General features: G+C 44.7%; 1 protein-coding gene across 7 annotated transcripts in view; it reads right to left on the bottom strand.

The window, feature by feature from the left end:
* Window positions 1–25514, bottom strand: part of TASOR2 (transcription activation suppressor family member 2) — a 1665218-nt gene that overhangs the window by 843060 nt on the left and 796644 nt on the right. For all 7 annotated transcript variants that reach the window (XM_069629643.1, XM_069629647.1, XM_069629648.1 and 4 more), the window contains 2 exons: window positions 2195–2248; window positions 1438–1515 (listed from right to left, as the gene is read on the bottom strand). In XM_069629643.1, the coding sequence (XP_069485744.1) occupies window positions 1438–1515; window positions 2195–2248 (132 nt within the window). The remainder of the gene's footprint in view (window positions 1–1437; window positions 1516–2194; window positions 2249–25514) is intronic.

Here is a 25514-nt window from a genome sequence, read left to right as displayed (position 1 = left end):
CTTATTGTAGTAAATGCTGGAAACTCAAGACCAACAGTTGCCCGACACGTCTACTGCCAGTATGCCTACCTCTGGTGCAGCTGGGCGCACACCCTAAATACATTTATGGTCCGTGTTACAAGTAAATCAGAGGAGTGTGTAATTTCAGAACCAGTGGTTCACTTTTGTGTCGTAGGAAAGGAAACCATTGTGTGTTTTGCTGTGACTATATAGATGGTGACCTGAAGCTAGATTATGATATAGTAAATTATACTTGAAAGTGGCTTGACTCCGTCAACCACTGTGCAGATTTTGTGGATGTGTCCTGTATTAGGACGTTCATTGAGCCGAGCTGAATATGGTAAGGATGTAGAAGCTTGCAAGATACCCATCCGTCTATTATTAACATTTGACTACAATTGAGGGGCAGAGAACGCCAGGGTTTCTAGACCAGACAGCTCAATTTAGAGTTGGTAGATACATAGGAGTGGGAAAGTGAAATTTTATAAACTCTTGAACTATATTATGCTGCAGTTTTATCACTTTTAAAACAATTATTTGGTTGGATACATTTTTATATTCCTAATAAAGAATGAACGAGGTATACAAGAATATAGGAGTGTGCTGTAATTTAATATAATTACAGTATATAACAAAATGAACCACAAAAAACAAAACTCTGCCAGCTAACGGTGTTAAACCCAAAAGCTAAGGAGAATCATCATGGGCACACAAAAAGGCAAGAAAACTAGGTTTTCAAATGTTTATAAAAAGTTAGAAAAAGACCAAATACAGGGGTTCACTAGTTGGAAGATAATTCAAGGAACTGCAGCACCTGAGAAAAAGCAGGTTTACACTTTCAAGAGTGTCTGCACTTTAAAAACAAATAAGACTAAGCATTTTGAAGAGCTCTACCCATGCCACAGTTCTGATCTTAAAGCATGCCGTCATTAGCTGCCCTGGAAGTTCAGCAAATTATTTTATTTTCTTCTACATATTGTCATACATTTGTGACAACTAGGAGTATGACAGAGGCATGTTATGGCAAGGTGAGGAATTGCAGCTCAATTAAGGCAGACAAAATTTAAGGGAACTGATCAGGGAAATAACCAGAACCTAGAATAAGGTACAAAAATCAGATGATGTAACGAATGCAGTGCAAATGGAAAAAGGAAGACAAACCTCTGAAAATGAATACACCCGGAGTGGTGGAAATCAACAAAGAAACAATTGTCAAAATTAAATTTTAAAGATGGATAGAGAAACAAAGTCAATGTAGGACAGGTTACCCTTTGCATAGTGTATAGCAATACAACTCTCGATCCCCATGAAGATAGCACTTGAGTTCACAAAGATCACCTATCTTAGACTCCTTCTGCTAAAACTTGCTGTTGTCCATCCATTAGTGTAGGGGATACCACAAGCTGCTTGCGAAGATGTCAGAATTGTACACCTTACCTGAGAAACACTACTAGTAATTTCTTGAAATGGTTCAGACTCCATCAGTTCGTCTCTTGGATTTTCATTGTCATCAATCTGAAATGCAAAAAAAGCCTGGCTCAGCCTTTGTTGTGATTTTGCTTTTTAATACTAGAAAATAAAATGTTTTAGCTTGACGATTCATTTTTCTTTGCCTTCTGAAAGACTGCTGGTACTGTTTGTGTCTGGAAAGTGTGCTTTGCCCATTTACCTTCCCTCTATGTGTCCATTGGAGTAGAATAGATAAAACCGATTGTAGGTTTCCTTTTGCACATTGTTTCTCGAAGTGTGGACTGCTGTTTGACAAGAATACAATCTGCCAGCTCAGTCCTCAAAGAAAATCAAAGTTTTAATGCAGCTGCATTGATAGGCATATATTAACTGTGCTTAAGACAACAAATGTTATGGAGCAGGGTTTACCTCTGATATTAAATCATTAACATGTATTTTGTTTTTAAAAAGCACTTTCTGTAAACCAGTTATGACTCCTGAGGTTTTTGTAGAGTCTCTAATAAACAAAACATTTTTAAGGAAATTTCAATTTTCTAGCACCGTGAATATGGTATTCCATGGATAGTGCCTGGAAATGCTTACAGTAGACATGGTACATATATTTTGTGGGTTTATGCAGTGCAATCATATCTATTAAACCAAATAGACTGCTATGCAGGGGAGAGGGTTAGAGAGCATAGGTGAGTGTGGTCGGACAGTCAACTGGTGTCCCACTGTAAATTACCTCAATTATTTCAGGGTCCAACAATTCATTTCTTTCAGCTTCCTCGTCATTGGCCTGCAATAGCAGATCATTCACATCAGTCTTTCTGTTCTCACACAATAAATACAACAAATAGAAAACACAAATGCTGCTAACACAATATCAGTAATAGCATGTTTAAAGGGTGTGGCCATTTTGATTGAGCCCTTATGATGTAAGAAAGCTTATAAAGAACCCACGGACAGACTCCAACAAGTTTATTCTTATGCTTTTATGGGAGGAGATCATGGGCAGTAGGGCATTTTAAGTCCTACCCGGTATTCGGAGCTATTCATTCTTGTAATACATTTACAGGTTGGTGTCACATTCCTTACTTATTGTTGAGGGTGAATTTTCCCAGACCCATTTATGTTATTACCTTGTTGACCACAGGACTGGACATGTGAAATTATAGTAAAGCGCAAACGTTAGCTCCACAAAAATCAATATGGTGCTGTACTGAGCTTAAAAGATTATGGTGTATGGCCATCAAAAGTAGAACTTCTAGATATTACACAGATGCGTCTAAGAGTTTATGAAATAAAAGATAATTTATCATCGTCTTAAGGTCGCTAAGTTAATTTCCAGAGAATGGTTGTCTAAGCTGAAAAAGCGAGGATAATTTTACTTGTCAAAAAGCTCTACACTAAAAGATGACCATAAGCAGATCTGAGTGATCGATGAACAATGTATAGTGCAAACCTGCAAATGATACAACAGGTCCCAAGAGTGTATAAAGACTTGTATAATAAAAGTAGAGGTCTTTAGAATGGAGTTACAATTTGTATAGTGCCCACAAAAAATCAACTGCTGCTTGGTACCACTAATATGACAATAAAACACGCACAACTCCCACTTATCATAGCAGAAGAGGAAGGTTTTCAGGACTGTTGAGATGAATTTATAAAATCAAGCCTGGTGGGCAGATTTGAGGCAGCCACCCTAATTATGTTCTGCAAATGTAAAACCCAAATTCTCCATAGTTTCTGTACATATTTTAACATATTGTGATACAGTTCGATTCTTGACGTATCTTCATATAATGAGTTAGCCGGAGGTGTGGAAAATGTATACATCAAACAGATATTTCCACCTAACTCTTGTAGAGAGAGCATACAGACCCAGTTTTTATCTGATACAGGTCATTGGCACACAGCTGGATACATTTAAAGCCTTTCTCCAGACAAGAGTGTCCTAAAATTCACATTTCGCTAAAACCCAAGGCTGTATCATTTTAGTACCAGGAGTCCTTTTTGGTACGACTTTACCTTCATAGAAGCACACTAGTAGCCGGGCTGAATATGTACAATATTTTTTATACATCATTCTCATTTGTGATCGAAGTCCTTCAGCCTTGTTCCTGGAGTATTCCATATTTCTCAATTTAAAAGGTTTATTACAAATAGGGAAACCTAAATAAATAAATTGCTGCAATTTTAAGTTTCTCCTTATTTAAATACCAAGAGCTCTTCAAGTTAAAATTTGAGGAATCTAAATCTCTTCATTAATGCTTCAAAATTGTTTTGCAGCATTAAGGGCAAATGCAGAGATCAGTCTTTGGTGGCCACGCTGGGTACAATCGCATAAGAATGTCATCAGCGTAGGCCATCCAACAATATTTAAAATCATCAGTCTTGGGACATGCAAAGGCAGCCAAGGATTAATCTTACATGTCTGATCGGTACAGTTTAAGAGGCAGGGAACAAGAATGCATCCCTGCCTCAGTCCTGTATCTGTGTAAATTCTCTCAGACAATGAACCTTGGTTATCCAGCCTAACCTGGATATTAGAATGACCATGCAACAAACAAGCAGTTTCAATAAACCCTCAAGGATCCCCCAGCTAGCTCATTTATGCAATAATAAATACCTATTGACAGAGTCAGAAGCAACCGAGAGATCAATGGAGGCGACAAACATGGTCATAATTATTACTCCATGCAAGATCTTGTAAAAGTCTTACAATAAAACCATTCATAATTTTACTCCCACCTAATATTATTTTTAGTCTCCCACTCTTAGTTACCCAAGACTGTAGGTGTGACAACACAGAAGCAAATATTTTCTGATCTGCATCCATAATCATCAATGGCCTAAATAAGACGGATAATTTCACTCCCTTTAGATGGATCATTTTGCTCATGTTTTTATGAGTAGGGAGTACTTAAGAGGTCAGCCATTAAACAGGTAACAAACCAAGCATTGTCAAACTCATAAAAACCTGATTACTTAATCCATTCGGCCCTATAGCTCTAGAGGAACTGACCGTCATAATTGCTTCCAATGCTAGCTCATACGTCACACACTCCACTGGGGTCCTAAAGGGCAAGTTTGCTCAGAAATATTATTATCCCAATCGATCAGGCATGTATTTTTAAGCATACTGCAATCGATCTTAAGAAAATGTACAATGCATCTTATCTTAGTTTTCCTCACATTTACACATGCGAAAACATGTTGGGCGCCGCCATCTTGTGCTAATCTTATCCGTTTATACATCGCCCTAATTTCAAATGCCCTGGCGGCAAGAATATAAATTGCCCGCCCCCTCATACTGACATCACTAGACGCGTACGCCCCTTTTCACAACGCCAATGCACGGCTCATGTCAATGTCCTCAGTGCGCAATCTATTGATGTGTCTCCATGGAAATGCCAAGATGCCTCGTTCCTTGAAAAGTGTAAACAAACCCTTTCTGATCACACTACATTGGAGTTTGTCTCCTTCACGTCAGTGTATTTTGTTTCGAGCCTCCATTACTTGTTACTGCTCTGTTCAGCAATCTACATAGTTTAACACCCTGCAAACTGGTACTTGCACTATCTGTACTGATTGAACTCAGTAGTTGCTTTTTATTTAAACATTTCTTATATTATGTGCAAACGTCTTTGTCAAACCATATTTTACAAGGCTTATTTTTTACATGTATGAATGCAGATGTTCATAGTTTGTGCCTATTATTCAAGTCTCTGAACTATGGGTTTTTGTAACATGGCAGTGGTTCTCTTCTTCTTTAACAGTAGTTCTTGAAAACCAACGAACACATTCATATTTTTCTGACTGTTAATTTTGTACTTATTCAATAATCAGGAACTATGGCAATCACATAGCCATACCACTACGAGCCTGAATATTCAGATGAGGAATTAAGTGAAAGAGAGCAAAGCGGAAACAATGGGGAATCAGATGGTGATCAATCACCGGAGCATGAAGCCAATCGCATGGTAGACGTTTCCACTTAATGTTCCTGAGATGGTTGCTAAGTTATGCCAAACGAGGTAGATAACTGCTGCTGCTGAGAAAACTCTGGATGTTTGGCCTACACATAGCACACATCACTGCTATGTGTTAAAGAGCTGCATGACTTCAGGGCAGCCTGCGTCACAAGATCTGTGTTGCGGATGATGATGGTCCTTATGCACAAACTTCGAGCAACAGTTTTCCCTCATAATCCAAGTAATGATTACGTTTACTCTAGATCTGATGCATGTTTGACAATTGAGACTGCCAACATTTGATGTTGTTCTCTTACATCATTGTAACTTCCGATCAACTAATGTTTTTTTCTGTAATTTGAATACATTTCTCTTTTCTGTAATTTGAATACTTTTCTCGTACTAATGTAAAACCAGAGTATTCATCACTAGATGTAACCTACAAACAATTACATTTCTTTCACTTTGAACGTAAAAACAATATTTCCTTAGGTCCCAAACTGTTCTTGCTTCAATGGGCGTTCACATTTGTAATTTTTCGATACTTCAAATCACTTTATTCTGAAAGATACATTTTTAAGGGTAACAATGCAATCGAATTCAGGGGGTGTTTCAAAATAAATAAGTACAGTTGTCTGGTTCATTCCAGTAAAATATTTTGTTTCACTTTCACAGGTGGTACAGGCTTGTGGCCTATTGTGCATTTAAATGGTGGATTCATGGAAGACTTGGATGCCGCGTTCGACGAGTAATACCTGCCTGCGTCGTTCGGGCCATTCACGTGAAATTCACTAGTGTTAGCGGACAGTACAAGTGATTTTTTTACACACAGTACCGCAACCGCATCAATACAATTTGAAGTTTGTTTGTGCCTTCTACATTACCAAAGTAAATTAAAAAAAAAAAAGTTATTATGAATAGTAGTTTGAATTTTTCAGTAAGTGAACCACATGTCCAACCGTCTAGGAGGGTCATGAAAGACATTTGATGGCCTTTTGTGCTTTCCTCATGCCCATCCATCACCTCCAGTATCAATGGCAGTTCGGACCTATGACCGCATGCTCCTGAGGGGGCTGGGTGCATGAGGACGCTCATGGTGGCAAACACCTTAGTGGTTTATCGCACTGCAACCACTGTCCACATGGCCTCCCCGGAACCGTTGTTCTCCAGACTCCCCTTTGAAGACCCTGTCCCTGCAATCAACATATTTATGTATCCCTTGAACATTGTTTCTGGCGATTTGCGCTCGTGTCACGCCCATACCTCCCCCTTCAGTATTAATGGCAGTTTGCACATATGACTGTGCGCTACCAACGGGGCTGGGTGGATGGGTAGGAGGATGTCAAACTTTGGCATCATGGCTTGGTCGGTCTCAATGAACACGCCACAAATTCACATACACGCCCACTTTTCTAAGCCTTTATAAAAACCTTGATAGTTCACTAGGGAACATCTCTGCAATCCATAAGGTATATCTCTATCGATCTACTTGTTACCTCGCCTCATCTGTTTGTCCAAGTAAGGGTTTGTCAACTATTTTGTTCTACAGTTTCATCGATTGCTGCTCCGAAAGTTTCGATTAATTTATACCCAATGCACACCGTATTCTAATTTCAATTTATCTCAAAGAGTTCACCATTATCGAACATTTTATGTATTCTTATCTCTGGAATTAGCACATTTCAGTGCAGAGCACTGTATTAGATTGCAATGCTTCGTAGTCCATGTTTTCTTTCGGTGGCTGAAACTTTATTGAATGGCCTAGTAATACGTTACAATTTGCGGTATAACAATGAGTTCAGACAAATTTGATTGCTGTGATAATTAGACATGGTTATAGAGTTTTTTTTTAAATTTCAAACAAAGTTTACAAACAAGGCTATGTGATTGTTGCTTTGCTCACAGTGATACTTTATTAATGTTATTATTTATTTTAACAGATTTTACAGACATTTCAAGAATGCCTTCATATATCATCTTTTTATTGCCCTACTGTGAGCCATGCCAAAACTCCTGGAACTGTCCTGCATGTATTACCAAAGGATTTCGACAAATTGCAGATTTCCATTGTCTGAAATGGAAAGCAGAGCCAAGGATGTCTTGGAAGACGTGAGGGGAAATCGATTCTGCGTCTGCAGCATGCACTTCTCAGACAATATGTCACTACAATAAAAGGCGTTGCCACAAATGCCTTCGCAAATTACTTCCCAATGCAGTTCCAATGCGCTGGCTCCGGTGAGTAGTGGACAATGAATTTGTTATGTATGTTGGTATAGAGAAAGAGTGCATGCCTTCTAAATGATTTTTGCAATCTAATGAATTAGTGTGTGTAAAAGGTAATATGAGCGTTTTTCACTTTTTGGGGAATATTTACATCAATGTTATATTACACAAGTTGCGCTCGTGACTCAATGCTGTATTTTTAATCATTTTCACTTTAGACTTTGTCTATCCCACCTTTCCCTTAATTATTTTAAAATGCGTTGGTTAGCATGTCTTACTTTATGTAGAGCTCACTGATGGAAGTACAGATGTTCACCAATGAGGAAACCTCAACAGACACGTTGATTATCCCAATGGTGAGGCCAGGCCACATAGTAATGTTTTTTTGAGCGTTCAATATGGTAGAATTTATAATACTAATGTACCTTTTCAATTGGACTCTTTTTTGATTATATACATAAAATAAAGGAGCAAGTTTCATCATCGATCACTATTCAGGAGTCAACAACAACACTCACCTATCAAGTAGTTATTTTATACAAATCCTTTATATGCGACTTAACAATACATGCAATGTGGCCTACTTTGAATTTAAACAAATTGAAGATTACATATAATGATAGATATTGGCACACAGTGTTGTGAAGGAATTTCTCTCAATGTAGACCATCGTCTGCATCTGATGTTTTCTTTTTAATTTTGCTTTTACATCTGTATCAAAACAATTACTATGTTGTAGGTGGATGCTGGAACTTCAACGACAAGCCCTTCCTCATTTGAAACCGGTCCGGAGTAAGAGGTATCCGTAGTTAGCATTTGCATTACATTGGTAGTTGTGGATCTACTTTATTTGGCCTGAAATGAACATGTGTTTTATTTTTTTAAAAATGTACAATAGTGTTAGAAAAGTGCAACAATCAACAACCTTGTCCCCCATAGAGATACAACAATGAAAGTAAAACCTCTCCAAAAACATACTATAAAACTGAAATACATGTAGCCTTTCACTGCATGAACGTTTTCTGTTTTTGTTAATAACATTTAACTTCCTACCCAAAGCAGAATACTTTAATACATTAAAAAGAGAAAACATATCGGCCACCAGGGGGCGCACGGATGAGCAACACATCCGTGTGAGCTCTGAGCCCACGGGCCCCAAAAGTGACCTGAGCCCCCGTTTTTTGACCCCCCCCCGGGCATCATATTGACACCCCCAGCAGTGTGAACCGATCCTCCACTGGATGATTGAAACTCCGGCGCAAAATGGTGGATTTAACCAGGAGAAAAGACCGACGATGTGAGCCTCCCCTCTCCGAGACACGCGCAGTGACCAGGCCGCCGCCGGCGCCAGCACAAAACTTGAGGCAGCGGTACCTCCCACCAGCTACTCGCGGAGACCGAGGACCTTCCCGCTCCATTGCCCCTATTGCGGACTTGGACAGAACTCGATGCCCGGCACCCGATTGAGAGGAACTGCACAGTGCAGGCCGCGGTGAGTGCCCCCCCTGCTCCTCCCCCGGAACGTCAAGCGGTCCCAGGCTAATACCGCGGACTCGCCTCCCCCAAAGTGCCTTCCAAGGCCCTCGCTGCAGGGGGGGGGGCTTCCTCTGTTCTCCGCTCCCGACCGGGACACTGCCGCAGACTCTGGGAGAGACGAGACCTCCCGCCATCTACTCGCAGAGAGTGGAGGACCTCATTGCGGCCTTCCCGGGCGCTTTCCGCTCCATTGCCCGTATTACGGACTCGGGCGGAGCTGGTCGGGGAGTTTCGGGGAGCTCCGTGCATACTCCCCGTTGAGCCGGCCGGCACCCCGCTGAGAGGAGCTGCGCAATACACCCGGTGAGTGCCCCCCGCACCCCACAGGCCTTGCCTCACTACGGGGTGCCTTCCGAGGCCCTCTCTGCAGAGGGGAGGGCCCCTTATGCTCTCCGCACCTGACCGAAGGTGCAGCCACGGGCGGGCTGCGGGTTGAACAGGACCTTGTCTCTTGCCTGCCGATGACGGAGGCGGCACCTGCCCCTCCCCTGCACAGGAGAAGCGCCACCACAGAGTAAACACCCTATGCCACCTACCCCCCGGAAGACCAGTGATTTGCAGGCCCAAGAGCCTTGTCCAGTGCCACCAAGCTCCTTTCCTGTCCCCCAAGCACAGCCACGGCATAGGCTATGGGGACCAGCCCCCCAACGCAACTCGCCGCGTGCCACACCCAGTACTGCACTTGGGATAAAGGATCTCCCCCTTCCCCACTATCCCAACGAGGGGGTCCACAACCGCACCACCTCCCCAGGAGGTAAAGACAAGAGCATAGCCACTGAAACCTCCTGGCTCCCATATAAGGTGCTCTTTGGGCAGGAGTGCTACAAATCAGATCTGGCCCGCCCTGACCGGACCATAACCCCACAAGCCACGGTCTGTGTCCCTGTGCTCGAGCCCGAAGAAACGAACCCTGTGTGGACACATTATGGAGTACTATGTCACGAACCGCGAGAAGCAGGCCCCTGGACAGAGGGCCACGCGGAGGGTTGGGCCCCCACGTGTGGGGCGTGTGCCCTCCTCCGTGTGACAATCAGTTAATAACACCCCTAAGAGCCACGCAGGCGGATCATCATGAGCATGGGCCGAATACCTGTAAGGGTGTCCCTCTGAGCCTCTCCAAAGCTTGTGCTCCCCGTCGCAGGACCCGTCCACCGCAACTGCCTCTGAGCCCGCCATCGAGCCCGGTCCATGCATCAGACCCCCCACTGAAGGTACAGCGATCTCAGGGTAAGAAGCCGACGCAAGTGGAGGGTACGGCCCCTGGTTCCAGGGCGTGTGCCTCCTCCCATCACCACGCTTCCAACACCCCGGACTCCTAAGGCGGTGTCCCATTACGCAGTCTGAGAATCCTACATCGACCCAGTGCAGACGGTAGGGCCCCCACCCCTGGGGCGTGTGCCTCTTCGCACTCAAGCACCATATGAACAGCCAAAGCAAGTTGGTCAGGTACACATACAACCCACCGGACACGAACACCACAATGTCAGTGGAGACGGGAGCGGCAGCCACGAAGGGGGACATCGCTGCCCCCCTGAGTGAAATCTGTAACATGGGTGCGAATCTCGGCAGCAAAATGGACAAGATGACCCAGAGAGTGGACAAAATTGAAGAAAGACTGGAGGGGGTTGAAAACAATCAAGCCTCAATAGATACACTTGAAACCCAACTAGACCTCAGAATGCGCAATATAGAGAAGAGGGAAGACGAAATTGGCCTGAAAATCGATGATTTAGAAAATAGAGAAAGGAGAAATAACCTACGGTTCTTCGGCATTCCGGAACGTGAAGGGGAGACAGAGGAAGATCTCAAACAAACTGTCCATGACATCATTAGAATCCTAGCTGCAGACGAGAACATAGATGAACCAACAATAATAATAATAATTTATTGTGACTTAGTTTACAATGAAACTTTACACATAAAATATACCTTAAGTAAGAACAAAATTATAATGAGAAAAACATCAATAATTAACAAAAACATTGCATAAGAAATTACCAAGAAAAAGAATACATTAAATTCTCTAAATATACATTTCCTAAAAACCATATAAAACCGCTTCATTTTAGATTCACATTTACAATAGTTCTGGAACCAGATCTTACCACATCCTACCGCATATTCTCCAATAAGAGTTTCAGATGGAATATCAATCTAATTTCAGTATTGTTACAATTCCTATATAAATAGGGGCCTGTATTGGCCAACAGCCCCTCATGGATTTCAACGATGGCTATACATCAACTCCTCTTTATATCCTCCTATATTGTTATATTAAGTCTTATTTCCACCTTCAGCCAAACATTGTACAGTGCCATCAGGAGCCTTACACTGTTGGAGTTAATACAGTGATGCCAAAATAGCTCCTCTTTAATGTAACCTTGGTTATGCACAAGCTGACCCAAGCCAAGGTTTATGGTACTTGACATTTTGTGACATTCAGTCAATACATGTCTGGCCGTTTCTAGCTGATTCACTCCTTTACATAACCGGCAAAGCCGTAATTCTGGGGGGGGATCATGTCTCTTCTGCCTGTTATCATTAAAGTAGGTAGTTGTTCTAGCCTTAGAAGTAATATAAAACGTCTAAGTCTCCTATCCGGGCATAAATTGAGATAGCTCTGCAGATTTTTGTAGTTATACAGTCTATACTGGACAAACTGATAGCTTTTCAGCTTCTGGAGATGAGCGTAATTCTCCAGCCAATCCCAGAGCTCTATGCGTTTGACCAGAGCCCTTTGCATTTCTACAGTTACACTGCCCTCCCTAATTTGCCACCCAATGGTCATCAGGAATTTAGACATTTGCTCCTTCAAGGGGCACGAGGATTTATCCTTCGAAATCTCTAGGTAGACCGCCTTGAGTAGCCCATTCTTAGTCTCATCCCTCATTCTCAGTCAGAGTAGGGCTCGCTTTTTTAGTACTATCGCTTTCAATGAGGTCAGCCCCATTTCCAGTCTTAATATTGCCATTGGAATTCCCGGTGGTAGGCCCAGGATAGCGCGCCAAAATTTCCCCTCAATCACCTGCAGCCATTTCAGGTCAGAGTTGAGGAGGGCTTCTAGACCATAGGTGATCATAGGGGATAATACCTGCACGTACAGTTGTCTCGTGCCCCAGATGGTAAATCCCCCCCTGATTTAGTGTGAATCTATGGAACAGTGCAGTCAGTTGGGTTGCCTTTACATTGCGTGACTGCTTGCAGAGTCCATAGTCGCCGATACTCTCAAATTCTATACCTAGATAGCGGTAATGAGGAGAATAGGCAATGGTATCTGAACCAACTCTGAGCTGTACACGAGTGGTGTTCTTGTTGGTAAATCTCATTGCCTTAGTTTTTTCCAGATTAATTTTGAGGCCGTTCCTCTCAGCGTATTCCCACAGAGCGATGGCCGACCTTCGAAGCCCACTAACAGTGTGGTCCAGTATAACCAGGTCGTCCGCATATGCCAGGACAGGACAGACGGGATGTCATGTACGTACATATTATAGATCAGCGGGGCCGTGACACAACCTGGTTTGACCCCCCTATTTTGGAGCACACTTCTAGTAGTGTGTCCTTCCTGATCTAATTTTACTTTAGCAGATGTGTTCTGATGGAGTAGTCTGAGATAATAGGTCAGGCCCTCCGGGCAACCCATTGCTTTTAACTTCCGCCAGAGGGCCTCTCTTGGAATAGAGTCAAATGCCGCCGAAAAGTTTATATAGAGGGCATATAGTGGTGGTTGCCCTCCTGATCTGGCTCGTGTTCTCAGAAGGTCCAGCACCATGATGTTGTGTGCCGTAGAATACCCTTGCCTAAAGCCACTCTGGAATTTGCAGAGTATATCAGATTGCTCTACCCAGAGCTGCAGCTCCTTTAGAAGGAGAGAGGCAAATATTTTGCCCGTGACATCCAGCATTGAGAGCAGTCTATAATTGCTAGGATCCGCTCGATTACCCTTCTTGAAGACTGGTATGAGCACCGCTGTTTGCCAGGATCGGGGTATTCTCCCTTCTTTTAAGATCTTTTTAAACATTATAGCTAACAGGCATGCCCAGAATTCAGGATGCGCCTTCATCACAATATTTGCTAGGCCATTTGCGCCCGGGGCTCGGGAGGATTTTAATTCTGAGATTGTATTCAGCACCATTTGATATGTCACATTAAATGGAGGGTTTGACGGCCTATTGATCAATGTATGGGGTTCCTCTGTGTCTGCCTTGGAATTCCTATTTTCGAGGAAAGCTATCCATGTTTCAGCATTAATAGGGTTAGCTAATTTGCCTTGTACAGTACCGCGCGCATCACCCAACAGAGCCCAGATATTACGCGTTTTGCCTGTACTGATCGTGTTTACTAATCTTTGCCAGGCCATGATTTTGTCTAATTTCCGTTTGGCCTTGATCATAGCTCTATGTTTGTTTTTGACGCTCCTAACCTTAATAAAATATATGTCTGAAGGGTAAGCTTGTCTCTTGGCCAGCCGGAGTTCCACTCTACGCTCTCTCTTCAGGTTTCTCATAGCTATGTCAAAGGGTGGCTTTTCCCTACCGCAGCTAATCATAGACCCCATACGACAGACCACATGTTTCTCAGCAAAGGTGCAGATCCAGTATTCAATGGCGTCGCTCGACATCTCCTGGAAGTTCGATAACAAATTTAGATCAATGTTAGCCAAAGCTGCCACAGCAAGAGCGACATTTTTATCTGACCAGCTGATCCTAGTGCCAGCTTTATTTGGCACGATGTTACCCATGTTAATACTAGGAGGGACTTTTGTCCCGATATTCAATTTGCATATGAGTGTAGCATGATCACTCCACTCATTAGGGGTTATTTGCATATCCTCCACTATCTCATACAGACTAGGGGAAACAAAAATGTAGTCTATGGTACTTCTTGAAATGCCATTGGACCAGCTATAATTACCTGGAGAGTCGCTCACAGTTTTACCATTAAGCATTTCAATGTCCCATAGGTCAAACAAATGTTTCCATCCTTGGCCTTCGGGATCATTTTTTTTGGTGTGTTGCATATAATTTTTAGCTTTTAACTTATGGTTATAGGACTTCCCTATGTTACCGCTCATGTGGCAGTTGAAGTCTCCAACCACTATTACCCCAGTGTTCCCAAGTTTTAGCAGCCAGGTAACCAATAGATTATGTAAGGCCTCCTGGAGTTGTTCTCTTATTAGTGCACCTGGGGGGTTATATAGACTACCTAGTAGAAAGTGATCCATTCCTGTCTGGTTATTATAGTCGACCTCAACTGCCATCAAATTACTGGGACAATCAGTTTTCACTAATTTAGAACCAAACATGTTAGACACCCCTATGAGAAGTCCGCCATAGGGTCTTCCCTTTGTACCTTTATTAGCTGCCATTTGATAAATGACAAAGCCATCCAAAATCAATGGCTCCACTGCCCAAGTTTCTTGAAGGCAAAAACAACTATGTTTATCTAAAATCTTAATAGAGCCCTCAGTTGACAACAAATGAGCAAAACCCCTACAGTTCCAGGACAGGATAGACATATCTCATTGCTTTAGCAGCACTTCAGGTAGTGAATCCGCAAGCCATTTTAATGGTTGTTGTATGTCTGAAATGTCCACATTTTTTCCTTCAGAGAAATTGGGGCGGGGGTTGGTTTCAGCTGTCAGGTCTGTCTTAGCGGGCAGTTGTCTTAGGTCTGGTTCATTGAGATCGGCATCAACCGCTTTCAATTTGGTCTTATAGTTCCTTAGCAATGTTGCGGTAGATAGGAACTTACAATGCAATGCTGAGACCTGAGGATTAGGGCCTTTTAGTGGTTCCACGAATTGGAAATCGTCTGACTTGAGTGCCCTCAGTTGTGGCACATAGCTCAGTCTAATTAACAATTCTGAGCGAGAGAGCCATTTTGAGTTTTCACTTAGATATAAATTCTTTATAAGACATATACGATTTCCTTCCATGGTAGATGTAGATTCGGTGGGACGAGTTATGATAGATGTTGCTGATAACTCTAATGGACTCCCGAGGTTGTCCTTGTCCACAATCTCCGGCCCTTCACTCGGATTCTCCTCCTCACATATATCCTCCACCTCCTCAGGCTCAATCATTTTTTCTCTGTCAGATATTAGCCAACTAGTCAAGCAGCCCTCACCACTGTTCTTCCTTTTCTTTGCTCTGGCTGCCCGTTTTTTGGCTTTCTTTGAGGGGTGTCCAGCGGATTCCTTAACAGACTTGGAGATGGCCATTTCTTTAGCTCTTTTAATCCCTGCTGCCCTCCTGGCCATTCTGCGTTGCTTACGCGAAAAGAATGGTTCTTCGTTTTCTTTGTCTGTCTCCATCCCCGGGCTTTGTAGCTCTTCAGAATGATGTTCTTCACTTACGTCCGCCAGTTTTATGGCTTCCGATAGATTGGACTCTGCTGATTGATCAACTTCAGCAGTACCCTCTACTTTCTCTCTCGCGGCCATCTCTAAGGTTAGGGCATTTGAATTATCCAGAATTTTCCCCGTCATTTTCAGTAAGACCTTAAGGGCAAATTGCAGTGATGCAACTGAGGACTGGATCTCAGCAATCTCTGTCGCTCCCGGATAGGTATCAGCCAGGCATGGGGCTGTCTTCCATAGAAGCCATCGCCAAATTTGGTGATGCTGATAGTCTGCCCATGGATTCAACTGGAGCAGGGGATACAAATGGAGTATTTCTCTGCTTATTAGCATTGGCGCAGTCCATGTTGGTAGGTATCGATCCTGGGGCAGGAGTCATTTTCCTTTGAATATTAAGACATAGTTCCAATAATGAATTATTGTCAATGTCATCGTAATTAGAGGCACATAAGGACCCTACATTAGAGGGCACGAGAACCAAGGCTTCCTCAATCGTGGTAGAATTAGTTTCAGGAAGTGGGCTTTGTGGAAAAAACTCAGTGATCATTCCCTGGTCCGCAGGTATGTCGTTCTTAGCTTTCTTTATGGGTTTTACCCGCACGGTAGGATTGTTCGAAGGACTCTTAGCTGTCTCCATTCCCTTGGTTCCTCTAAGGTTGTACTTTGACTGTGTAGTTCTCTTCTTCGGAGGCATACGGGTTTTCACAAGTTAGCGCCCTCCGCACTAAGATATCACGAGGGACAATATCAAGAAAAAGGTATAGCGACTACTGGAGAAGGATTATCAACCCCTTTACCCCTGAGGAAAGGGGTAGGGATTGGCCACCGTTATCCAGGCAGTCCCTCTCACCTGGGGCCAGAGAGATTGCTCAACACTCACAATAACACAACACGCCCAGGATCAAAGGCCTAAGCCCACAGTCTCCTGTGCGTATGACCTTGAGGCCCGATTGCGTATGTTGGGCAGCACTGGACCCACTACGCAAATTTAACAAAAAATGGTCACGAGGTATGAGTATGGGATCCAACAAAACTCCTACGAAAGCCCCACTGATCAAGGTAGGTGAAGGTTTGCGCTCAGCTGGAGGTTAATAGGGCGCAGAAACTCTACACCAGATTATTGTATTATCACAGCTGGCACTCTGATTTTACTATGCTGACAGACGCGAGCATAGTGACCAATGAGCCTCAATGGTAACTATATGAGGATCAGATGCAGAGAGCGTAAGGTGCTACCCCAGGGATATGCCTCACAGCTCACCACTCACCTCCAATATTCACAGCAAAGCCCTCGTGATGCTGTATCACCAGATTCCGTGTGTATGGGAGTCGGCAGGAGAGAGCACAGTACCCCGCCTCCTTATTCAGCTCCGGGACTCCCCTCGCCGGATTCGTGGTCACAGTCCCCGTCCTTTCGCCACTCCGCCTACACAGCAGCTCCCGTGGGCGTAGGGGGACCGAGGACCACGCAGTAACTCGTCATGCAGTCACTCGTCTGCTGCCACGAAATTCGGCAGCATCCGTGTCAAACCAGTCGCTCCTCCGTCGCTCCACCGCCGCTCCGCGTTCCGTTAGAGGAAAGGACCCTGCGGCGTGGAGAGAACGTGTGTACACGAACAAGGAAGTCGTGTCAAGCCGCACCTCGTATTGAACACAGGGTACCCAGAACTGCGCTGTGAGAGGCCGCTTCCGACACCGACATAAAGGGCCAACAATAGAGAGACTACATAGAGCTGGAGGTCCTCCAGGTGGCCCGAGATCCGTCCTTGCCAGATTTCATAAATACCAAGACAGAGCCAAGATACTCGCGAAGGCCAGGTCCTGTGATGCTCTCACCCTTGGTGGAGCCCAGATAACCATCTTTCAAGATCTATCCTCGCTCACTCTGGCCTTGTGGCGCCTCTGTCGCCCCCTAATGAAATGGCTAAAAGAACAAGGGACCAGATACTGATGGGGATACCCTTCTCCCTCACGTTCGAGCACGGAAGTAGGAAGGTAATCCTCCGCTCGGAAGAGGACATCCGGGAGTGTATCGCAGACCTGCTCGAGACCGACCCAAGTGACGAAATGCAGGAGGAATCACTACAAAACAGAGCGAGAGGCGGACCCCAGGGCCCGAGAAGAAAAAGGGTCAAGGGATCTAGGGCGACCGAACGACACACCAGACAGTAGCAAATGAAATGGCATATACAGGTTCCTTATCAGAGCATCATATGCCTCCACGCCATTTCTTGGTGGCTACTTGCACTTCAGAGACCGGTACAGTGGTCAGGTCTGCTCTGACATATGATGAAAACACCATCCGAAACGCAGAAACGAGCAGCCAGTGGAGATGAACTCTAAAAACTGCACGTATCATTTCACTTACTAGTTCACAGTTGCAGCTATTTTTGTTTGTTAATAAGTTGTTAAGACCGGGACACAAAACGAAATGAAAAAGGGGGGAGCGGGGGCTCAGAATGTTATACAGATGATAGTAGTGGTCGGGGTCGTGCGGTTACGACCCTCACTAGTGGTCCGACAGTAGACCGGCTGTATACACCTGATCCAACTCGGACGCCATCTAACTAGGACACAAATCCCCATGAAGGAAATGAGGGACCGACAGCTGAAACTGGGGACTATGGGTATGATGTTTAATACCCAGAGGGGTGTGGGGAGGGAAAGGGCACACCTAATCTTAAAGCCTCAGTTAACTGAAAGCAGCTACCACACTGCTTTCACCGTGGCAATTTCCTGCAATGGGCAGTATGACGTGACAAACAATTTCTATGAACATGGCACTAATCTACAACGGACCAAGTGACTGGCATGGCACCCTCAAAACTGGCACGCTGAATGTCAAAGGACTTCATTCCCCCACCAAAAGGTTGCTTGTATCCAGAGAGTTTAAGAGGGCGAAACTAGACATACTCTTTTTACAGGAAACCTGATATAGTAAACGAGAAAGGAGAAGAGAGGAAGGTCCTATACGCCATACTAGGCACGGAATTGTGGGGCTCCGGCCCACTAAAGAAAGCAGGAGTCGGCATTCTAGTTAATAAAACAATCCAATTTGAGCCCCTAAAGTCATAGAGTGACGTGAGTGGCAGAGCACTAGTATTAGTGGGCAAGATACAAGGCACCGTCATTACCCTTGCTTCAATGTACGCGCCCAACACGGGACAATATAGATTTCTACAGCAAATGATCCCGAAAGTCATGAGCGAAGCTGAGGGAGAAGTAATACTAGGGGGCGATCTAAACACGTGGATGGACCTGAATCAGGACAGACAAGCAGGCCATTCTTCTTCGCCCCCCTCATCAGGCTCTCGACGCCCGCCTGCTGCGGACATGATGGATGCCTACAATCTCACCGACGCATGGAGATACATGATTCCCAATCGAACTGGCTTTACCTTTTTCTCAGCACCGCATGCAACATTCTCCAGAATAGATTATGTATACCTAACCTCAGACCTCACTGCGGCAATGTCCGAAGCTACCATAATTCCCGTCACGTGGTCAGACCACGACATGGTGTTAGGTAAGATTTCCACAGGGCTGGTAAATCTTCCTTGCCTGGTTCAACTCCAGAACTTTTTGCTTTTCTAGTGAGATATTTTCCATTAATACCTCAGTGAGTGGGAACCTTTTTCCACACTCACCTGTCTTTAACTTTTTTTATGGGTGTCATTTTTAAGACTCTCCATAGTGTCTTTTTAAAGTTATCATGTCTAACAACTTATTGGCAATAAGTGCTTGTTGTTGCTGGGTTGCCCTAGGGGCTCCCCATTTAACTTTCTTGTGCTAACATTGAGTGAACTACAGTTCCCAAGGGTAGAAAGGATCTTCGGATCCCTTTTACATCTTATTCTGTGAAACCAGCACACCCCACCTTATGTGGAGTGCTGGGGAGATACAATGTATCCCCTTTCACATTTAAACTGTAACAATTCTGTTACAGTGACAAGCTTACCTTTAATGGCTGGTGGCAGTGATACCTTTTACTAATTTGGTGCACCTTTACCGCGTGCTGTAATCACAGCTGCAGTAAAGGCACCTAAGGGTGCTCATTTTTACCAAAATGGCCCCTGTCTTCTTTTTCTGCCATTTTAGTGTTTCTTGTCGTTTCTTGTTCCTTCCCCTGACATCCAGGGCGGGAAAATCCTTTGTTTGAGTTTTGTCTTCGGCGGGAGTCCCCTGGACACCCCGCCCAGGCTCCAGTCAGTCTGTAAGCACAGGAAGTGGGGGAGGGGTCCCAAACTTCCCCCTCCTTTGTCCTAGGTCTTCCTTCAACTGGGCCAAATCCCAGTGGGGGGTTGGCTGTCCTGATTGGACAGCCAAACGCCCCTTTCTTGTAAAATGCGGGGAGAGAATGCAGAGGTTGTGTTGCAGTTCCTGATAAATACTGGAAACCTGGAAGCTGAAGTCATGTCGACCACTGGAACCGAAAACCGAAGAGGATGACGAAGGAAAAGCGGCGGGAATGATTTCCAGCGGCAGGAGAGCCTGCTTTGTAACCGGAGCCTGCTGAAGCCCTTCCTTCCGATCGACCTGGGGTCTCCGAAAACGACGACCCGAACCCAGAGCCTGGTGAGACCCACTAGACTCAAGACGACCTGCATTTTGAGCCATCCCACGGGTTCCTGCGACCTTGCGTTCTTGCAATACCCCAATACCCTGGCACCTCCTGCCACTGTGCGGTGCACGGTCTTCCGAATTCCGAATCTCGCTGAAACTTCGTGGGCATCTTGGTCTATCTCCAGAGACATGAATCGAGTCCAAAAAGTCCCCTCACAAGAGTGCTGGACCTTTTAAACGACGAGAATTCAACCGCGATTTTCTGTCTTTATCTGTGCTCCTTGAAAAGGCCCCAAACCCGCAGAACCGCATTCAGCCGCGAGAAAAATCTTGCCTAGAGCCTTCTTCATCGATCCCTGCTGCAAAGGCCCTTCTGAGGTCTTGTGTTCAGTCTCCAGGACAAGGAATCCAGTGACCGGGTATTTGGCTGCAGTCCCTGAAGTTCTCCTGCTGCAATCTCTTCTTCATTGCTGAGGTACTGTGTTGGCTTGGGTATATACTTACCTTAAGCCTGTTGGGATTTCTGTGTAGTCCTGGGGTGTTTTCTGTGATTGGGAGGTCCCTCGTCCAGTACACCCAGTCCCACTGCTAGAATCCTGCTGGGGTGTCTTCTGTGAAGCCCCTGGACCCTCTTCTAGCCCTAGAAGTAAAGTACTCACTTGTTTGCCCAGTTTTCCTAAGGAAACTCTGGCTTTTGCTACTAAAGAACTTATTCTAACACTGCCTGTTGGTCACTAGTCCTAGTGACCCCCCTTCTGCCACTGAGAACACTCATGCTCTAAGGGAAAAGACTTTGAAGGGATTGGGACTTCTGCCTAGAAAAGAAATCAAGTGTTTTTACTTACTTGTAAAGAGTTGGTTGGTAACTGTAATTCTAAGAGTGAACAGTTACAAAAGTTCTTACTGATCTTGGATGTGTGATGCACTATTCTTAAAAGTATGGTTAACATCTTTCCTTCCTTAGCCACTGTTTTGTCAGTCTAAAAGAAAGTAGATGTGAAGGTATTTTACTCTCCTGTGATTAGGTTGTGCCTCTTTACAAAAGTAATGTGTTGGTTTCACCAGATTATTCCTGAAGGGTAATTGTATGAGTGTCCTCCAACTGTTGGTATCACCAGGTTAGTCCTGTTAGGATAACTGTATGAGTGTCCCCCAACTGGGTCTTGCTTCCCCTGACTTGCTGCTAGCCTGTCTTTAATAAGTCTACATTAGGTTGTTGCCTACCTAGAATTATCTATTCAGTAAAGTGTGACATTGGGTTTTACTTTTCCCCTTCATTGTGAAGTTAAAGTAAGTGGGTTTTACTTACCTTGTGTTAGCTGTGTGCCATCCAAAACAAGTTACAAGAGTTATTGCTTATCTCCATCTGGGGTTCCCCGATTTCCAAAGCATCTGTAATTGTATATTACATCCATTAGGTTTTGCTCACCTGGTATAACTGTGTGTTATGATCAAAGTAGTTATAGGTTTTTACTGCACCTGGAATAAGTTTTTCACTATTCACCAAAAGTATATTGTCCAGTTGACTGTTTATGTGATTTGTTCCAAGAGTTACTGTACAACTGGAAGGGCCTACTGTCCTTGTATTACCACAAGTAATCTAAAAAGTAACCATTGGTCTTTTACTTCCAAAGAATAGGCTTGGCCTATACTAAATGTGTATAACAAGGTTTTGACTTCCCTAGAACTACTGTTAGGTGTTCCAAATAAGGTCTATACTTGGGTCTGGTGTACTTTCAAGTATAGTGTTGTGTTTTATATTGTGATTTCATATAATGTTTCAGTATTTACTTAACCCCTAGATTTATCTGGGCCTACTTGTATTTAAATAAATCCTTTATTTTTTTTTTATAATACATAGTGTTTCAGTGTTTCTTTGGATCATTTGTATTACAATTTTCACTTGTACTGTATCTACTGCCCTCTCTCCCTCCTAAGATAAGCCTGGCTGCTCTGCCTACGCTACCATGTACTCAGGTGGTACAGTCTTGTACTAAGAGTGGAGTCTTGTACTGCCTCAGTTGAATGGTTTTACTAGGCCCTTAACTGGACTTCAGAAAAACTGTCCTAACACATGGTCACGGTCACCATCAATCGGATGGCTCTCCCTCGGAGTAGCTCCAAATGGCGCTGCAACGAAACCCTCTTTAAGGACCCAATCTTTCGGGAGCAGCTCGAGCAAGATATCACCCAATACTTTGAGCACAATAACGCGGGCAAAGTTTCTACAAACACAGTATGGGGAGCTGGCAAGGCTACCTGGAGAGGACTACTCGGAGAGGGAGCAGCAAAGAAAAGAGCGCCAACTCATAGAAACCAGGCTGCGAAACGAAATTACCCAACTCCACCTAATGGCACAATCTGCAGACCAAGACAGACCACAAAAGATTAAGCAAGCAAACGCCAAAAGGGAAGAATTACGACAGATGGAGACGAGTACCATCGCCCGCAAACTCCAATGCCTGAAACAGAAGCATTATGAACATGGGGACAAAGCAGGTGTCTTACTAGTCGCAAGACTCCGTGGTCAACGCCACGAGCGGTGGGTACCCACGATCCATAAAGAAGGAGATCCCTGCGACCCACACAGCCCCCCCAATATCCCTGAAGCCTTCGCTGACTTCTACGAAAACCTATACACATCGCAGGCTAACCCCGCATCCAGAAGCGATAACAGACTACATGGACAAAAAACCCCTGGCTGCCCTCCCACCGGATACAGTGCAAACCCTTGAAGCTCCCATCACAGGGGAAGAAATTGAAGAAGCGATCAAAAGACTCCCAACAGGGAAAGCCCCCGGGAACGATGGCTACACAGCGGGATTTTATAAGACCTTCAAAGATGCCCTTCTCCCATTCATGGTTGACCTCTTTAACAACATCCTTCAATCTGGTGTCGCTCCCGAATCATTCTCAGAAGCCCTAATAACAGTCATCCCCAAGAAAGGTAAGGACCCAAAGTTGTGCGCTTCCTACCGTCCAATATCCCTTTTAAACATTGATGCTAAAATCTACACTAGAACCCTCACTGCAAGGCTGGAGTCACACATGCCCGCAATAATTCACAACGACCAAGTGGGTTTCATCTAAGGCAGACAAGGCGCAGATTCCACCCGGAAGACCCTCCACTTGATTCACGAGGCCCAAGATTCGCTGAACACACCAGCGTTATTTTCGATCGATGCCGAGAAGGCGTTCAACAGAGCCGAATGGCACTTCCTAGAAGCCACGTTAAAGAAGATAGGCTTAGGCCCCACGCTCTGCCAGGGAATCAAGGCTGTCTACACTGCCCCAAGAGCATCCGTGGCAGTGAACTCCCAATTTTCCCACTGGTTTCCCCTCAGTAGGGGTACGAGACAAGGCTGTCCCCTCTCGGCGATACTCTTTGCGCTATCCCTGGAGCCTCTCGCCCTAACGCTCCGGGCAGATACTGCCGTGGAGGGAATTCAGGTAAACGGCAGAGAATACAAACTGGCCTTGCATGCAGACGACATCCTGCACCACGTATTAAACCCAACGTCTTCAATCCCGCGGGCGATCCACCTGATAGAAGAATATGGCGCACTTTCAGGTTTCAAAATTAATAAAACCAAATCCACTCTCTTCCCACTCCACGAACCATCCGCCGAACATCAAGTAGCTTTGAACGCCTTGGGCTGATTATCAGAGGCCCAACACTGAGGTACTTGGGGATCAACCTAACGTGACACCTCGATAGCCTTTACAAGGCGAACTTTCCTCTACTTCTTGAAGCCCTCAAGGCTGATCTCAGGAAATGGAAACCACTCACAATCTCGTGGATGGGGAGCCTAAAGGCAATCAAAATGGTGAGCCTCCCGCAGTTCTTGTACCCTTTCCAGGTCCTACCCATCACGATCCCTGAACATTTCTTCAGACAAGTCAAGAAGGCCATATTAGAATTTCTATGGAACGAAAAGAAACCCCGGATTCCCTACGACACCTTAATATTACCAAAGGAGCTAGGTGGAGTAGACCTTCCTGACATAGAACGCTCCTATCAGGCTACTCAACTCAGAATCCTGATTCCACACCTCCGAGACAGAAAGGACCTGCAATGGATCCAGCTAGATAATATTCTAGCCAATTTAACCCTAGCAGAATGGCTATGGGTCCCCAGATCGAAACTCACAAGAAGACTACGCAATCACCCGATATTGGGAACGATGTGGAGCATATGGAAAAAAGGGAAAGCAATGTCAGGAATTACGACGTGGCCTTCACCTCTGAGCCATCTCTGGTCCCCTGGAATCAGAGGAAATCCCAGAACATGCTAGATACCAAACCTGGTTTGATGCCGGCCTTGAGAGAGTCGGCCAGCTGTGGAGAAATGGGAAATTCATTTCGATTACCGAACTAGAGAAAGCCCTCCAAATTCACCCGATTGAAAGGCGTACTATCCAGAAGAGAATGGAAGGCCACCACACAAAGGGAACTCGCGCCCTTTGAAACGATCCTGGACACGTCCAACACCTCCAAAGGCCTAATAGCGCGAATGTACAGGGCCCTAATCACCAAAGATGACACCCCGAGTCTCCGTCTCATGGGAAGATGGGAGAGAGACTTTGGCAGAGAATTCGACCAGAAGGCATGGGACAAAATTTACGAAACCCCATCCAAAATATCAATTGCAGCCCAATATAAACTACACGCTATAAAATTACTCCACAGGTGTCAGTACGACCCACACAGGTTATCCAAAATGTTCCAAACCTCCAGCCCGAGATGCTGGCGACAATGAGGTATGGATGCCGACTACTGGCACATGTGGTGAGACTGCCCTAAAGTTTGCGTCTACTGGCAAGAGGTCCTGGGATGGATTAAGCAGGTTGATGGTGTTAGGGAGAATTCTCTGTAAAGGCTAATTTCCCAAACCTAGTGAGTTCCCCAGCAGCTTTGCTGGATTTTTGGGGTTTATTTTTGTCTCCTGCTAAGAGTGAGACTCTTTTACTCCCACTCTTATACATGATTTGAGGTGGTCCTTTGTCTTTCCATGTGTTTTATGGGATATGGGGTCTTTTACTCCATAGGGTTTCTTGTGTTTTTGATGTGGGTTACACAGCACCCTCCGTGCCGCAACCAGTGACCCCCAAACAGACTCCATACCCTGGGACTGACTGCTATCTCCCAGGGCATGTAAAGTCACCATTGGCTTTACTAGTCCCAAATTATGAACAGAAACCAGTACAAACCATCATATTGTGGACATACTGGTCGGGGCAATTCGATTGCCCTGGGGTCTGTTGTTCGAGGGGGCACTTCTCCGTCCCCCCTGATCGAGTTTTGGCTGATGGCAGTGGATACTACTTTTTATATTCGACCGTGAATATATCTCTATGGGATTTTCCCATTGTTCGAGGCTACCAACTTTAATTTATTTAATTCCTATA

The sequence above is a fragment of the Ambystoma mexicanum genome, chromosome 12 (assembly GCF_040938575.1).
Source record: "Ambystoma mexicanum isolate Mex_15411 chromosome 12, UKY_AmexF1_1, whole genome shotgun sequence".
Classification (NCBI taxonomy): domain Eukaryota; kingdom Metazoa; phylum Chordata; class Amphibia; order Caudata; family Ambystomatidae; genus Ambystoma; species Ambystoma mexicanum.
The sequence above is the reverse complement of the archived record's forward strand: the minus strand, read 5'-3'. Positions and strand labels throughout refer to the sequence as shown.